At 34.5% G+C, this 17,461-nt stretch overlaps 1 protein-coding gene across 7 annotated transcripts in view; it reads right to left on the minus strand.

The window, feature by feature from the left end:
• The window catches only part of EIF2A (eukaryotic translation initiation factor 2A), a 38,009-nt gene that overhangs the window by 12,711 nt on the left and 7,837 nt on the right, over positions 1-17,461 (minus strand). For 2 of the 7 annotated variants that reach the window (XR_004526260.2, XM_033855319.2), the window contains exons 2-10: positions 15,971-16,014; positions 15,493-15,562; positions 10,522-10,596; positions 7,152-7,270; positions 5,939-6,038; positions 5,497-5,579; positions 2,395-2,468; positions 2,107-2,251; positions 1,806-1,922 (exon numbers count right to left, since the gene is read on the minus strand). Coding sequence is in view for 6 of the 7 variants with exons in the window: in XM_033855319.2 (XP_033711210.1) it covers positions 1,806-1,922; positions 2,107-2,251; positions 2,395-2,468; positions 5,497-5,579; positions 5,939-6,038; positions 7,152-7,270; positions 10,522-10,596; positions 15,493-15,562; positions 15,971-16,014 (827 nt within the window). In the remaining variant the exon portion in view is untranslated. Of the gene's footprint in view, positions 1-1,805; positions 1,923-2,106; positions 2,252-2,394; positions 2,469-5,496; positions 5,580-5,938; positions 6,039-7,151; positions 7,271-8,024; positions 8,146-10,521; positions 10,597-15,492; positions 15,563-15,903; positions 16,015-17,461 lie in introns of those variants that run through there. The other 5 variants (XM_073803703.1, XM_033855322.2, XM_033855321.1 and 2 more) reach the window with 5 other exon arrangements.

The raw sequence follows: 17,461 nt of genomic DNA on the forward strand, positions 1-17,461 counted from the left end.
TGACAGGCAGATTCCCAACCACTGCACCACCAGGGAAGCCCTACCAGTAGTTTTTGATAGCAAAGATTCTCCCCTCACTCTCACTCATACTGTTTCATATTTTTATCTTTGCCAACCTACTAAGTGAAAAATTGTATCTTGTTTTCCTTTATTATAAATGAAGCACCTTTTAGTATACTTATATATAATTTTATTTCTTTTTTGTGGACTATTTTTTAATGTCCTATACCTATTTTTCTCTCCTGTTATTGGTCTTTTATTGTTACACTTGAGATATTAACAAAATTCACCTTTTCTCATATTTATCCCTTGTCTAAAACTTTTTTTCCCTAATTTTTTGTTTGTTTTAATTTATGGACTCTTTTCTTCTCCCAGTGTAGATATCTGTAACTTCATATACTAAAATTTATCACTTTCCCCATACGACTTCTACTTTGTTTAAAGTCTTTTTCTACTTTAAGATTAGAAAAATATACGTATAGCTGATTCACTTTGCTGTAGCTGTATAGCAGAAACTAACAACATTGTAAAGTAACTATACTCCAATAAAAATTAAAAAAAAAATTAGAAAAAAATTCTCCCACATTTTCTTCTAGTTCTGTAGTTTTAGATACAATTTTTTGGCCCAATTGGAACTTATTTTGGTAAAGAATTAGCAATAGTAACTTTCTGTTCCAAATAGCTAGCCAACTGTCCCCAAACCATATATTAAATGATCAATATTTTCCTGCATTGATTCAAATGCTGACTTTATTGTATGTCAATGGCTTTGGAAGTATGGATCTCTTTGTGGATCCTATTGTGTTCCACTGATTTATCTGCTTATCCATAAGCCAGAGCCAAAATGTCTTAATTACAATTGCTTTACATTTTAATATCTAATAGTATCAGAATCCCTCCTTCGCTACTCTTTTTTTCGCAAAGTTTTCAAAACATTCTTGCATGTTTATTTTTCAATATCAACTTTAGAACCAGCTTATCTAGTTGTAAAAAAGAAAATCTACTGGCATTTTAGTTTAATTTTTAGATCAATTTGGAGAGAAATGACATCTTGGTAAAGTTATTAAAGCTTATAGTTTGCCCCTCAGAAGTTTTAAAGTTTTCTTCCCATCAGTCCTATATATTTCTTTTTTGTTGCTGTATATGGAATCTTTCCTTCCATTTTGCTTTTTAAGAGGCTGTTGTTTATGCTGTAACTTCATCTGATGAGCAGAGATGATTCGATTTTCACCTTTCAAAACTGTATACTTATTCTCTTGATCAGGTACACTGACTAGGTCTTTCAGAATGTTAAATAATAAATGGAAGGGAGGCGGGTCATCCTTGTTTTGTTCCTGATTTGAATGGGAATACACAGTTTTTGAAAGAAAGGTTACCTTACCCTTACATGTTCAATTTAAAATAAAAAAGATTAGGGAGTTGCCAGAATTTTAAAACTAGTTTTTCACAGTTAACTCATCAAAACAAAATATGAAGTGGTTAAAACTCTTCAGTTCTGAAGATAGTGCTAAACATGCTACACCAGCTTGCTGTCATAATTAATTAAACAAGTCCCCAAAGAGCTATTACAATGGAATTATCTCACTCAGCAAGTTCCCTACTAAACTGCTGGCATAACTAAATTAACTAATTGGATTCTGTCAAAATAAGGTATGTTTGGGGATGATAAGAGGAATTTTATCTTAAAGGTTATTAAAATATGTGAGTTCTATCACTTGATCAAGAACTTAGATGATATCATCTTTATGGCACTGTAGTTTTTACTATCATTTATTCTATTAAAGGAAGACTGCTGGAACACTCACGTAATTGCACCACAGCACTTTCTCCATTTGTGGCAATGTAATGCAGCGTCTGTTCCCCATAGTAGGAAGCTCCTGTCTTGTCAACTTCAGTACTAGCTATTACCAACACAGCAGTAGCTGTAAGGGTAAAAACTTTAATTAGATTTAAAACACAAATTAAACTAATGGTGATTGTAACAAAGCACATGTAAATTTTCACTGAATAAGCACTGATACTCTTTTCTTTTTCTATACACATAGGAATATAAGTCTAAATTAATGCTTGATAAACAAAATGGGAGATAAAATATATTTATCATACCTTTTTTATTCCATAGCATTGTAACCTTATCAGCCTTAAAGAAACTTTTATTGGCTAAAGCTGCATGAGGTCCATCAAAGTTGGGGTACTGATATAATCTAACAAATGAAGGTGCACCCTTACTTCCTGGAACATAGACAGCCACCTAAGATACACAGACATAAATAATGACTTAAATTTTTTGAAGCATATAAACTAAGATGGACATGTTTTTAAAGTCACTAAAAACTAGGAAAAGGTTTAATCTCATAATATTCCACATGAACAAACAAAAACATTAGCAGTTACCTTGTACGGCTGGGGTCCAGGTGATAACACAAAATCATTAATTTTTTTCAAATGCAACTTACTTGCAAATGTATCTAAAAAAAAGTAAATGGTATTAGATTAATGAGAGAAGCTAATAGAAATATCTCAAACTCTGAATGCATTATAAAAGGTTAACGTAACTATACACAAAACGGCTCACTGTAGTCTCATGTCGGTCAGGCAGAGTAACAGAGTGGAAAAAGCATGGGTGAGTGAGACAGACCTATGCTTGAATTCCTACTCAGTCACTGTGTGACCTTGGGCAAGTAATGGGATTACATACCTAATTCCTAGTGTGCAGTGCCAGGCACACAGTAGGTATTAAATAAATATCAGTTCTCTTCTCTTAAATCTCTGAACTAAAGTAGTCTTAGAGCCCATTTGATGGGACAGATGACCCTAGCTTGCTACTGTAGAACGTGGAAATGAAAATTCTGTAACTAATGTGATAAGCAGATCCACAACAATGATAATCAACAATAGCAACTATAACGATGGCCGATATTTGTTGAGTGCTTACTCTGTGCCAGGCAGTAAGAAACCATGTTATGAACACTACACTCTCCTAGTTAATGGGATCAAGAGCTATTACTCTTTCTTTGTTCAAATATAGAGACCAACAGCTATTCAAAAGTAGCATACCAAACTGCTAATCTGGCAGCCCCCTTCTTCTGGCATGCTCATAAAGAGGCAAGGAAGATAAGCGAGGAAGCTAACCCCAAATTAGTGGGGAAAGGATTAAGCCTCAAAAGCAGGAAATTGAAGGGTAATGCTAAATGACTGTGTAGATGGTGTCAAAATCAGCCTGCATGCCATCTTCTGTACATGTGAACATTTGCCAATTCCCATTCTACTTTCTCGACTTATGATGGGGTTATGTCCTGATAAACCCATGGTAAGTTGAAAATATCGTAAGTTGAAAATGCATTTAATAAACCTTATGTACTGAACATCATAGCTTAACTTAGACTACCTTAAATATTAAGTGCTCAGAACACTTAATATTAGTCTACAGTTGAGCAAAATCATTAAACACAAAGGCTATTTTATAATAAAGTGTTGAATATCTCATGTAATCTATTGAATAATCAACTGAAAGTGAAAAACATAATGTCTGTACAGGTCCAAAAGAGTTCTAAGTGTATCAATTGTTGACCCTTGTGATCATGTGGCTGACTGGGAGCTGTGGCTCACTGCTGCTGCCCAGCATCACGAGAGGGTACCATTCCACATGGCGCTAGCCCAGGAAGAGATTGAAATTCAAAGTACAATTTCTACTGAATACATAGCACTTTCACACCATCATGAAGTTGAAAAATCTTAACTCAAACTATTGTAAGTCAGTGACTGTACTAAAAAGTGTTCAGTCACCAATGGAATATTCTAAGGACAAAAGGAACTGCAAAACTTTCTTCTTTAAATTATTTTTCAGTAACCATGTTATAGGTGTTACTATTGGTATTGCTATTCTAAGAATGCTATGTGGTCAATGAAGAATAAAGCAAATGAATAATTATGTGGATGTGATATTCTCAAACTATCACCCCTGTTATCCCAGAGAAACACATTCTTGGTGTTGGCAAAAGGCAATACAGATATAAGATTAAAAAAAAAAAAAAAAAAAAAGGCCTAGAAACAATGATCAATCAACACAGTAGCAATGAGAATCCTCTACACCCAGACTGTGGTCTCTAAATACCATTTTCCACTAAAAGGGAGCAGAGTATATTGGAGAATTGGCTGATTCTAGGTGTATAGCAAGAAATATACAAGATAATCCTAGAATGATTTGTCCTACCATATAGCAAAAAAGTCATTAAAGACTAATTGACCAATGATGGGACAATTTGAAAATCAATAAGAATAGTAATTAAAATGGACTGAAACACATCATGTTTAAATCCATAGTTCATTAGGTTGGGGGTGGGGACTAATCGGTTGCAATGGAGATTGCTAGAGAAAGAACTCATTTTATTAAAAGTGATAAAGGAGAAGAATATTTATTTTGCCTTTCCCATATAAATGGTCCACTAGGTAACCAAATAGTAGAAAGGGGAATTTCTCCTTATAGAGGTAGTACAGCTAATAAATGATAGGGGAAGGAGGGAAACTATAGTATCACCAATTTTTAACCACGCATTGAACATTAACGCCAATTAACCATACAAAATTAAAGACAATGAGACATTATGTGCTTCTTGATAAAAGAATTGAACACGGCCTTATGATGTAGTCTTGCCCTCAGCTCCCCAAAAAAGAACTTGAAGCTGATCAACTCTAGATCCAAATAGTTATTTACAGGAAACAGATGAACATGTTAACTTACAGAATGGGATACAAGAGCAAAACTCAAATATGGGAGTATATATAAGACAAGTAACTTTGTTTCTTAAATAATAAATTGCAAGGGGGAAAAAAGAATGGAGAGGGAACTTATAGCTTAAAGAAACTTAAAAGATATATAAATCAATTGCAATGTGAAGGACCTTATTTGGATCCTGAGTTTTAAAAAAATTATCACATTTTCAATTATTAGAAATTTGAACACTGACCAGATATTCTATAATCTGTGATAATGGTATTATGACTAAGTTTGAAAAAAATATTAAGAGCCCTAATCTTCAGAATACATACTGAAATAGTTATAGGTAAAATTATATGATGTCTACAATTTTCTTTAGCAGAGTAGAAGAGATGGTAGGTGGACAGATGCATGGATGAAGAAGGTTTGGCAATGGGCTGATGGCTATGGGACTAGGTGTCTACTTTTGTATTTGAAATTCTACACAACAAAATATTTTAAAAATTTGTATCACAGAATTTCAATAGCAACTAAACTCAGAAAGAGGTACTCAAATGTCTTAATAGTAATTATTAGATAGTAAAAGTTTATTATAAAAGAATGTTTGTGTTATAAAGTTTTACTAGCAATTACACATGGAGTTATTCAAATGAATTACTATAACAGCAACTGTTAATATATTAATAGTATTTAGGAGAACCCTATGATACCATATAAGGCAATAAAAACTGTACATATTTATAGCAAATAATAAAATTATTTCATAAATCTTTCCATACTAAAATTGTTGTTTTCAAAGAAGTGAACTTCATTGTTAACATTTCGGGCACAAAGAGTTTCATCTTCTGACCAGGATGGACACCTACATTGAAAAGAAAGAATATTAAAAAATTTTAAATAGAATGTAACATCATATGTTAACATGTTAAAGTTTATGATATTGTTTACTATTTAAGGAAAAATACTTATAAATATGATGTCAAGTCAGTTACTAATAGTTTTAGTCAGCATATATAATAGAAAAATATTATTCCTTTTGATTCAAATACTAAATAAAAGATCAAGTTTTTACTCTATTACATTCTCACATACAAAATCCTTAAAGATCTAGATTTTGATCTGAGAAGTTATTTTCTAAATCAATACCAGAGAAAAAAATAACATACAACAAAGATATTTAAAATATTTAAAAATAATTAGTATTTTAAAGCATTTATTTACCAATTTTGCATTTTTTTCTGGATGAAAGACTTCAAACACGTCCCAGTTTTCACATCATAAAGTTGTAGGTTAGGTATCCCAGCTGTATCATCTTTAGAAGCTGCCATAAAAACAAAAATTTTTGCAGTAATTGTCTCCTAACACTAGTAAAAAGATTTCATTCTTAGAAAAAATTTGAACAAGATTATAAAGATCGGGTAAGAGCTGCTTTAAATCAACTTTCCCCTTTAGCTTTAATTATAGATTTAATCATCCATTCCTAAAGCTATGACAATATGACGGCTGTCTGAGCAGAAGTTTGTTATTTCTGAAATGAGTTAATTACTACAGTTTTTAAGAATACTTAAGAGATTAAGTGTGACATAGCTTGCTGTTAAACAGATTAAACTGTCTTATCACGAAAGCTGTGTCTGTAAGTCACACACATGAAAAAAAGTTATATAAAACCACTCACAGTCTTCAACTGATTCTCAATTTCCCTTTTACTTACTTGGAAAAATAATATTCATTAGAGTCCATGCCTCTTGGAAGAACGAACTCAGGAAGTTCATAACCCAACAATGAGCTACTATCATATATTTATTCAACAATATCCACATTATTACAAAATGCTTCTTAAAATAAGCCCTATACCGGGACCCAATATTTTATCACTGATCTATGAAGCACAGCTATATATTGGGTTGGCTAAAAAGTTCATTTGGATTTTTCTGTAAGATGTTATGGAAAAACCCAACGAACTGTTGGCCAAGCCAATAAAATGTTCATATAATGTATATTAGATCTTTAAATGCATTAGAAAATGACACACCATTTCCTACCTTTGTCACACCATAAACATTTCTCAGATGTTGTGTCTACTGTACTTCCTCTTTCATTTATAATTATATAAAACGATTTTTATTTTAAAGGTCATTATTCTTAATTTTTGCGATCTTCTCTATCCATTGGTTATTTACTTTATAAATTTTCCCTTGAGCTTTTTTCTTTTCCTCTATCTCATGATGGATCTTCTCACTAACTTACTATACCTTGAAATTACTTAAAGTACATTCTATTTGGGGAATACAAGATTCATTGTCAATTAAAAATATTCTCAAACACTATTTACTATCATAAATATTAATTACTTTCCTATAAGTTTATAAACCTCCTTTTTTTTCCTCACTGAGTTGGTCCTGTCAGAATATTTTTACAATTGGAAAATACTTACTAGTGTAAGGCTGCCACGTTGCCAGGACAGTGTTTTTTGGCGAGAACTCAAGGCAAACTGTCTTTGGAAGGTCGAAGGAGTGCAGTTGTCCCTTGTTAGTGACATTGATAACATTTATTCTGGTTTCAAAAGAAATTACTTCAGCAATGAAACACTGTTTCACAATAGCCAGCACTATCCAAAACATTCATACTTCTTTTTAAGTACAGATCACTCTAAAGTGTTCATTCCTCATAAAAATCAATTTTCAGTCAGTTCTAGAAAATATCCAATAAACACTTTAACGTAAAAGAGTGTACATTTTACCAAAAGGCCCCTATTTAAGGCTGGTGTTGGGAAGTAGTATAGAATTTGCACAAAGATACAATAGATACCACCTTCAACCAAAAAGGAAAAAACAGGCCTTTAAGCGAACACAGAACAAATCTACAGACAAGCTGACGAATTTCAAATCCAAGAGAAAATGAAAAGTATCTATTTTTTAATTTGAGTAAATGGAAACTGCAGCGGCTAGGGAAATCAGCAAGGATACTTTTGATGTCTATAAAAATCTCAGAAGCAGTCTACAAAAGATATTACTGTAAGAATTATCGTGGTACAATGACAAAAAAGACAATAATTGTAAAAAAAAAAAAGCAGTTTCCACTTTTGGGGACACTTTCTATGAACCATGTTCTGGTTTAACCACTTTATGTACATTTTCTCATTTAATCCTCACAACAATCTCATAAAACAGGTATTATCATCTCCATTTTACAAATGGTAAAACTGAAGGTTAGAAAAATGAAATGATCTGATGATTTGCCCAAGAGCATACTCCTAATAAATGCCAGAGCAATGCTCTGAAACCTGTTTGGCCTGACTTGCTCTTACGTAGTCCTTGTGGTGAAAGAAAGAAAGAAAAAAAAAAAGATACTCCATCTCATTGCAGAAGTTCCTTAAAGTTACTTTGTTCAACTCAAGTTTGAGGACGCTGGGTTAGGATAAGTGGCAACTGGTAAGAATAAACAATTACCATATATTATTTAAACACAGAAACAAACACACACACTTATGACTGTAGATTCTTTACAACTTACTGTAAATTACATATTTTAGAATTACATGAAGCTTTCTTTTTTGTTGTTGTTAATAAACTTTAAAGTTATTCTTAGTTTAATGAAGGGTGTTTATTTTAATTTAATAAGCACACATTTAAGGAAAAATCAGTTATAGCTCCTGACTTAGTTAACCGTGAACCCAGCAAAGACTACAATCAATACACTATATCTGTTTCTCTTGACCCAGGAACAATATGTATTGTTGTGGCTGCAGCACCTTAAGGAAATAAATGCCAGAAGCAGGTATAAAAAAATCTATTAAAAAGATGGACACAACATGTGGGGACATATTAAGAGGATTGAGTTGAATCCAACAGAAAACAAAGTGGAGATCTGACATATAAAAAATTAATAATAATTGCCAAAGTGAAAATAGACTTACTCAATAAACTGTAAGCTAGTAGAATAAGGGATACCTCAAAAAGATAATAGGCAATGAAAAGATGTATGATATGTCCCATCAGATAGTAAATTTCTATCAACTCATTACTCAAATATTGTAAACTAAAATATGGATTTAGGGACTTCCCTGGCGCAGTGGTTAAGACTGCACTCCCAATGCAGGGGGCCTGGGCTCGATCCCTGGTGGGGAACTAGATCCCACATGCATGTCGCAACTAAGAGTTCCCATGCCACAGCTAAGACTCAGCGCAACCAAATAAAAATAAATAAATATATATATAAATATTAGAAAAATAATAAAATATGGATTGAAAAAAAACCCCCAAATACCCACAATAGGTTACACCTAAAGAAATAAGAAAAGTTGAGAGTACGTCCTTTCTTTGAGGCTGAGAGTAAGACTGTCTGTTAACACTGTGAATAAGACCCAATATAATTATATTCTTAATAATTTTAGAGTAGTAGTTTGTTGGTTGGATTCAATAACTTAAAAAAAAATAAAATACTGATGAACATTTTTAATTATAAAAGCTAATTCTGCCAGCTACTTATAGTCATAGAAATGAATCAACTAATTCAACACAATCATTTTAGCATTTTTAAAAATCATGTGTTAATCCAATCTGACCTGATAGCTGAAAGACCTCAGAATATAGTACCACTGTGTAAGAAACATTTAAAATATACTTTTCAAAAGGATGCAATCATTTTTCCCCCTTTAAAAAACCTAAGATATTATATCTGGCTAAAAACAACAAAAATAACTTTAAACCAAGCAACAAATATTCAGGCATTTTCCTGCTGTGAACTGAAATACAGTGACTATGGAAAATTGAAAAGAATTGGTTTTCTAAGTAAAATTATGAACACTGAACCAAAATACTTTTTTTTTTGCAAGATCAATTTTGTAATCTGATTATTTTATGTAATACAGACTATACCAAACATACTTTTGAATAACTTATATTTAGATGACATGCTGTTATACACAATAAAACTAACAGTAATAAATATAGACAGTTGTTAATAAGTTAACAGCAAAGATATAAGGTATCTACCATGAACAAGCAAAGAGAGTTACTCTCTAAATGTTAGTGCAGAACTTAAGAAACCCTAACCAATCACTTAGAGCACTATTTAAAACAACCTCTCAGGGCTTCCCTGGTGGCGCAGTGGTTGAGCGTCCGCCCCCCGATGCGGGGGACACGGGTTCGTGCCCCGGTCTGGGAAGATCCCACATGCCGCAGAGCGGCTGGGCCCGTGAGCCATGGATGCTGAGCCTGCGCGTCCAGAGCCTGTGCTCCGCAACGGAAGAGGCCACAACAGTGAGAGGCCCGCGTACCGCAAAAAAAAAATAAATAAATAAAATAAAATAAAATAAAACAACCTCTCAGCTTCTTCTGCATTGAATTAATTGCCCTTTTTTTTTTTTTTTTTTGCGGTACGCGGGCCTCTCACTGTTGTGGCCTCTCCCGTTGCAGAGCACGGGCTCCGGACGCGCAGGCTCAGCGGCCATGGCTCACGGGCCCAGCCGCTCCGCAGCATGTGGGATCTTCCCGGACCGGGGCACGAACCCATGTCCACTGCATCGGCAGGCGGACTCTCAACCACTGCGCCACCGGGGAAGTCCCATATGTTACTTTTTAATTCTAAGTAACTAGAGAACTCAAAGAAGTCCTGGCACATAAATAGAAACTAACAACTTTGTAGATGTTCTATGGATGTTCTATTGGAGATAATACCTAACAGCACCAACACATTAAAAGATGGACTTTATAAATGACATCCAAATACATGTTATTCACATAAAACAATTATGTTTTATATTCACAACACACACATAAAATGTTATATAAATGAACACTCACTTTTCTCCGTTGCCCCAGGCAAACAAGGTCCCATCCTTACTAAAGGTACAGGTTTTGCAATTTTTCCCAGATTCTCTGAAAATAGTAAGAAAAAAAGCTTAAATTCATAAGCGTTAATACTTTTTTTAAAAATCTGATTAAAAATCCACAATCTTACCACAAATTTAATGACTAAGAACTTACATAAATTTTAGAAAATAATTCCAAAATGCTTTAGTCTACCAAAAATACTTTCTCGCTTAAAATGCAGTGCCAACTACCACTGTAAGGCTGGAAATTGATTTTATACCAACAGACCAATGTTAAGTAAGAAATAGAGCCCTTTTGGGTAAATAACTAGTTGGTACGAAAACCCAAAAACGTAGGTGTATGTGTAAGCTACCAGCTGTCAGCCCTTATCTTGAGAGAGCTGAAGGATTTCAACACGGAGGTTTTGTGAAGAATTTCCCAAACTACCTGCATAACAAAACAATGGTGGATAAAATATCCTCAAGCGGCCAAGAGGTGACCCTGGATTTCAAGGACAAAGACCTTCCACCAATTTCTCACGTGCAGAGACAGAAAGTATAACAACGATAAGAGGATCTTCACATTAAAAAAATATGGATGCAGGATTCTGTACAAAAACTAACCTGTGGAACTCGAACTTCTTGGCAACCTTCTATCAAACGATCAAAACTTTATGTACTGTATTTCTCAACTGGAGATGGCTACTGTGAGTACATCTCCCAGTGATAATGAAGACCCAAACAGAAATGTGTGCATGTGTGTACAGTAGATGTCCATATGTGTAGTCACAACATTAGATCAGAACTTTGTGGCTAACAAATATTTGAATTGTCAAATAACGACACACACAGAACTGACCAGTACACCCCTTCTAAACCGGACAATGTCTTTGTTTCTGTTGTTGTTGTTTTAAATAAATTTATTTATTTTATTTATTTTTCATTTTTGGCTGCGTTGGGTGTTCGTTGATGTGTGCGGGCTTTCTCTAGTTGCCGCAAGTAGGGGCTACTCTTGGTTGCGGTGCGCGGGCTTCTCATGGCAGTGGCTTCTCTTACTGTGGAGCACGGGCTCTAGGCACACGGGCTTCAGTAGTTGTGGCTCGCGGGCTCTAGAGTGCAGGCTCAGTAGTTGTGGCGCACGGGCTTAGTTGCTCCGTGGCATGTGGGATCTTCCTGGACCAGGGCTCGAACCCATGTCCCCTGCATTGGCAGGCGGATTCTTAACCACTGCGCCACCAGGGAAGTCCTGGACACTGTCTTTGCATTAATTCATCTGAAGATGACATTTGTGTTTCTGCAATCATACAATAATGGTAGCTTATCCTCAGTGTATAGTTACTAAAACATTTTTTTCTCACTCCCTTACATAAATAGCTATGACCAAGATGTCCTCCATTCTATACTTGTGCAACTTATTTCTGAACCTTAAGGCAGAATTTTACAATTATTCTTTTTAAATCTTACCCAACTTTTGGTCTATTATTCCAGCCTACTGATATCTACTTATATCTTCATTTTCCCTTGTAAAAGCATTAGTCATTCCTCACAGATTTAAGTAAAATATAAGTTATAAAACATAATTCTAAGCTATCATCTACATTAATTATGAGAATATTGGATGACTTTTTAACAAGCTCCTGTGGCTCACCAATAGTCCTTCCCTCAAACTAAATCAACTTATTAGTCAGCTGACTTCACAGCTCTTAACCAATGACAACTCTGTCACTAACATCATTCAACCAAAAGACTTTCTCATTTCTCACATACTTTGCTAAAATCATGTTTATAGTTCTATTCTGATGTGTCTGGAAATTCTACTCAGAAAGGAAATGAGATAAACGGGAAACAATTTATTCTTAGCAAGCTCATTTTGACTCCAATAATTACCTCCTTAATGTAATGATTATAAATTGTCTTTTTAATAACTCATTCTAGAATTCTGTTTAAGAATGAAGGCAAGCTTCCTAGACTATAGTATCCAGACTTCAATTCTTTTCTTAATTTTGGCACTTGGAAAATTTTGTCTATTTCCTTCTGGAACAACCTTTTAAATGAAAAATTTCAAATATATACAAAAATAGAGCAAAAGTATGATAACCCCCCTACACACTTATCACCAAGCTTAAATAATTATTAACTCATGGTCAGTTTTCTTTAATCTACTCCCTACTTTCATATTTAATGCCAGAATATTTTAAAGCAAAACCAGATGTCATATCATTTTACTCTATACTTCAGTATGCATCTCTAACTGACGAGGGCATTTTTAAAAAAGAGAACCACCACCATGCCACTTTAACTCATGAAATTAACAATAATTCCTTACTATCATTTAATAGCCAGTATTTGGATATCCGGTTTTTTAAAAGCTCCCCAAGTCATTCTAATGTGCAGCCAAATTCAAGGACCATTCATCTAAAAGCTTGATTAGAAGCAGATTTTTAATAATCTTCATAGAAGGTAAGTACCTCATAGTTCCTATTGCAACTTACCAGGAGACACATAATGTCTCCTTGTTCTGCTCTTAGTGATGCTGCGATTGTACTGGACTCATTATGCGCCTGCTCAGACTCACCTAATCCTTCCTGCTCCCAGGCACCAGCTATTCAACGAAGAGACCTGGCCACCTCATCTCCTAACACCACTGGTTGTCTCAGACTCTCCAAGAATGAAGGCCCCATTTCAGCACGGCTTCCATTATGCCTATTGCAGTAGCAGGAAGAGAAGCACGGGCACTCAGATTCAACCCGAACAGATCAAAAGAAGATTCTGGCTGCAGACCAATTTCGTACCCATCCTCTTCAAAACAGATTGTTCTAAGGCACAGTGGTTCTATACAACCTCTCTGGAGAAATTCTGCATGACCAAGCAACTTGGATGGATTTTGTGAATCTGTGGTCAGTTCAGTGCACCTCACTCTGTATTTGCTTTCACTTCTTCCTTGTCTCATTTCCTTCCCCCCTCACTCCTGCTGCCTTGGGATTGCACACCCCAATGAAGCGCAGCACAAAAGCTTTAACACAGACTCTTATTTTCTAAAGTGGTGCTTTTCAAATATTAATGTGCATACAAATCACTGAGGAGCTGGTTAAAATACAGACTTTGATTCAGTAAGCTGCGAAGGGCCTGAGATGTTCTGATGTTTGATTTCTGCACTGGCTCAAGGTGATGCCAGTATGGCTGATCTTGGGCCCATACTTCCTGTAACAAGGTTCTAGAGAACTGAGTCTAGTAAAAAACAATGGTCAATAGAGTCAGATGATGGCAGCCTGATTATAAAGTTCCCTATCAACAGTTCATCTAACAGCATCTTTTAATGATCATTTGCGTAGATCAGTCGTTCTCAAAGTGTGGACCCTAGACTTGCAGTGTCAGCATTACCTAGGAACTTGTTAAAAATTCTAATTCTTGGGCCCCTGCCCCAGATCTAATGAATCAGAAAATCTGAAGAGGGAACAGTATCCTGTGTTTTAACAAGCTCTTCAGATGACTGTGATGCATGCAAAAGTTTGAGAACCACCGATACATGACTTCTTTAGGATAACGAAATGGTGATTATCTAATCCCATCATTCTTTTTAAATTTATTACTGTTCTATAAAGAAGTTTTCCTCATCAACAATTTGGTTACTGAAAAATAGTTTGTACAGGAAAGGCAACATAAATGCTTGATTTTTTTCTTTCTTTATCAATTTTCAAAGTAATGAACAAGGATCCCATCAATTTCTAATGCTGACCAATAAGATTTGGAGGGAGGAGGAGTTTTTTACAGACTACTTATATACTTAACACATCTTAATTCTTAGAGTCATTATTCTTCTTAATGCTCAAATTGTCCCATCTAAGGTTGGTATAAACCCCTTCATGTTGACTCCTGTGACAGTTTAGCAAAACCCCATTAGCCTTTTATAACTTCCTTGCTTTCTGGCACAAGATATGTATGGCTCAACTCATACATTTTTTGTCCTATGCCTGGAGTTGACCACTCCCCCAAGGAACTGGTTCCTTTTAGTGAAGAATGGCATTTAGAAATCATAATCTGTGACGTATTTACTGCTACCAGGTTATCACTGGCTCTAGCCCTTTAGAGTGGACAGAACTACGAAATACAAATGTTTTTATGAAAAGAAATCATGAATTCACATTGATACATGCAAGTCTATCTCCCCACTTCACTCTTATGCTGAAACTTTGGTTCCTAATGACATTAATATAATTATTTATTTGTTTTACCCTACAATAGATTTAAAAGGATAACATCAATTTTCTATTAATAATAAAACTATTGAATGCATTTAAGAATATTGTACATCATCATATGGTTATGTCACCAACTTAATATAAAGCTAGGTTCACTTGTTCCCATTTTCCATTTAAATATTTTTTTAAATTTAAAACAATTACGTGGTCCAAAGTCGAAACTATATATACCAAAGTTCATTTACAGACATGTCCCCTGGATCTTGCAATTCTCTCTCCTCCTATAGATAATGACTTTTGTTAGTTTTTGGTTTACCTTTCCATTATTTCTTTTTGGGAAAAATGTCTCTCTATTTATCTAGCTATATATTTATATGTATATATTTTTTGTATATTTCTTATACTTTTTCATTCTATAATTTATCGAAGATTATAGGCAGTGGTTTGGCTATCACATTTACTGGTTTTTCCTCAGTCCCTAAGATAAAAGTCTTCTAAGCCAGAGGCATGAACTGAATTACACTATTGCCTACACCTTTTCTTTTAAACATGCTTAAGCTATTATTTTCAAATCTAAAGATCATTTTTCTTGATAGAGAATATGTATTCTTTCATTCTTTCCATCTTCTGTTAATATTATATAATATGTCCCAAGAAACTAGCTTATCTGTTCTTTTTCTTTTTTGTTCAGAATATAACAACAAAAATACTTTAGAGTGCATTGTATAGTTCTCTGTAACATTACTCGACAAAATAAACCATACCTTGGAAACACTGTGCTTTCTGTAAAATGTGGTGGTCCATTCACCATGTATAGTCCTTCTGACCCTCGGACTAAAGAAAAAAAAGGGAAAGAACCACCATTACTTTGTTAATAAATACTCAGTTATCACAAATGTTTAAAAAAAAAGAAGCTTTCAGTCAAAATACTAATGAAATCATTAAACATTTCATAGAACTATCAAACATCAGCATTAAAAGGGCACACTTTTCTTCCTCTTGCATAAAAATCATATAATCGCTGAGAAATAAATAGGTAATGCAATGGACTGAATGTGTCGCCACAAAAATCCTCATGTTGAAACCCTAATCCCAATGTGATGGGATTGGAAGGTGGAGCCTTTTAGGGGGTTATTAGATCACAAAGGTGGAGTCCTCATGAATGGGTTTAGTACCTTTACAAGAAAAACACAGAGGATACAATAAGTTGGCAGTCAACGAACAAGAGGGTCCTCACCAGACCTGACCATGCTGGCACCCTGGTCTCAGACTTCCAGCCTCTAGAACTGTAAGAAATAAATTTCTGTTGTTTATAAGCTACCCAGTATGTGGTACTTTGTTACAGCAGCCTGAACTGACTAAGACAGGTAATATCCCTCTTACTTCTTTTCCTATAGAGCAAATTCATTTGGTCTCTAAGGAGACTACTTCAATAAATCCACTTTTATCTATCTTACAAGAAATCTATGCATTTGCATTGAGATACAGCATTCATACTTATATTCCTTCATTCAAATGGAAAAAAGTGATCTTAGTATTATGTTTTCACATTATTTTCTAATCTCATTTTCAAAATGTATGGATGTTGGAAACAGAATTAGGAGCTGAGTCTAAGTTAAATCTTCTTTGTATCAGCTTACTCTCTCAAGTAACTTTTATCATTAAAAACTCAAAATTGTAACTGTCACCAGTGAAAGGCAGTTGTACTATAGTAGAAAGGACATGAACTCAAAGGTAGACCTCAGTTCCTATCTGATTGTGGAATCTTAGATCCTCCCCACCTCTGAATCTGTGCCCCAATCAGCAAAATATAAACTTTAAAATACTGTGTGCTTTATGTAAAATAATAACATAAAAATATAGTATAAATTCATTCAAAGTTCTTAAAAAATATGACATTATTAATATATTTACAATTTCTCAAGCTAAGAGAACAAGCAGGATGAGATACATTCATTTACTAAACTCCCAATGATAGTAATATTCGAAAAAATTAAGTGGGAACAAAGTTCAAGATTAAACAAGCAGAAACATCTACAGAACTAGATTATACTTTTTTAAAATGACTGAATTAGAAGCTTCTAAAGCTGAACCAAATAAAATGATTCATTCATTCAGCAAATGCTTACTGGAGGAAAAAGAAACTACCACCAAAACCTTATGTTGAGTGCTGCAGATACAATAGGGAGGAAAATCAGCCTGTCCCTGACCTCACTAATCAGATAATTAGTCAAATATATGGAAATCTATAACTGCATTTAGTGCTACAAAGGAAAGATATAATAGGCTACTACAGTGAATAATATAGAGTTTTAATCTAAAAATGGAAGGTTAGGGAAAGCATCCTTGAGTAAGTGATTTGTGTGCTGAGATCTGAAAGATGAACAGCAGTTAACAAGCAAGGAGAACAGTAACAGTCACAGAAACTCCGTGACAAGAGAGATGACAGCGTCACAGGAATGGAAAGGAGGCCTGCGTGGCTGGAAGGAGGTGGATCTGGAGAAGAAAACAGGGCTCAGACCAAGCAGGATCCTGTGGCTTAAGTTAGGCAACGTTGGACTGCAGCCTAAGAATGTTGGGAAACTTCAAAAAAGTTTTAGGCAGATTTTTAAAACCAGACTTGCAATTTGAAAAGCTCAACTTGGTACAGTGTAGACAGTGAACCAGAAGGCAGTAAGATGTGAAGAAACTACTCAAGATGGTCTGCAGTAGTCCTACAGAAGAGATAATAGA

Source organism: Tursiops truncatus, chromosome 4, assembly GCF_011762595.2.
Source record: "Tursiops truncatus isolate mTurTru1 chromosome 4, mTurTru1.mat.Y, whole genome shotgun sequence".
In the NCBI taxonomy this organism is placed as follows: Eukaryota; Metazoa; Chordata; class Mammalia; order Artiodactyla; family Delphinidae; genus Tursiops; species Tursiops truncatus.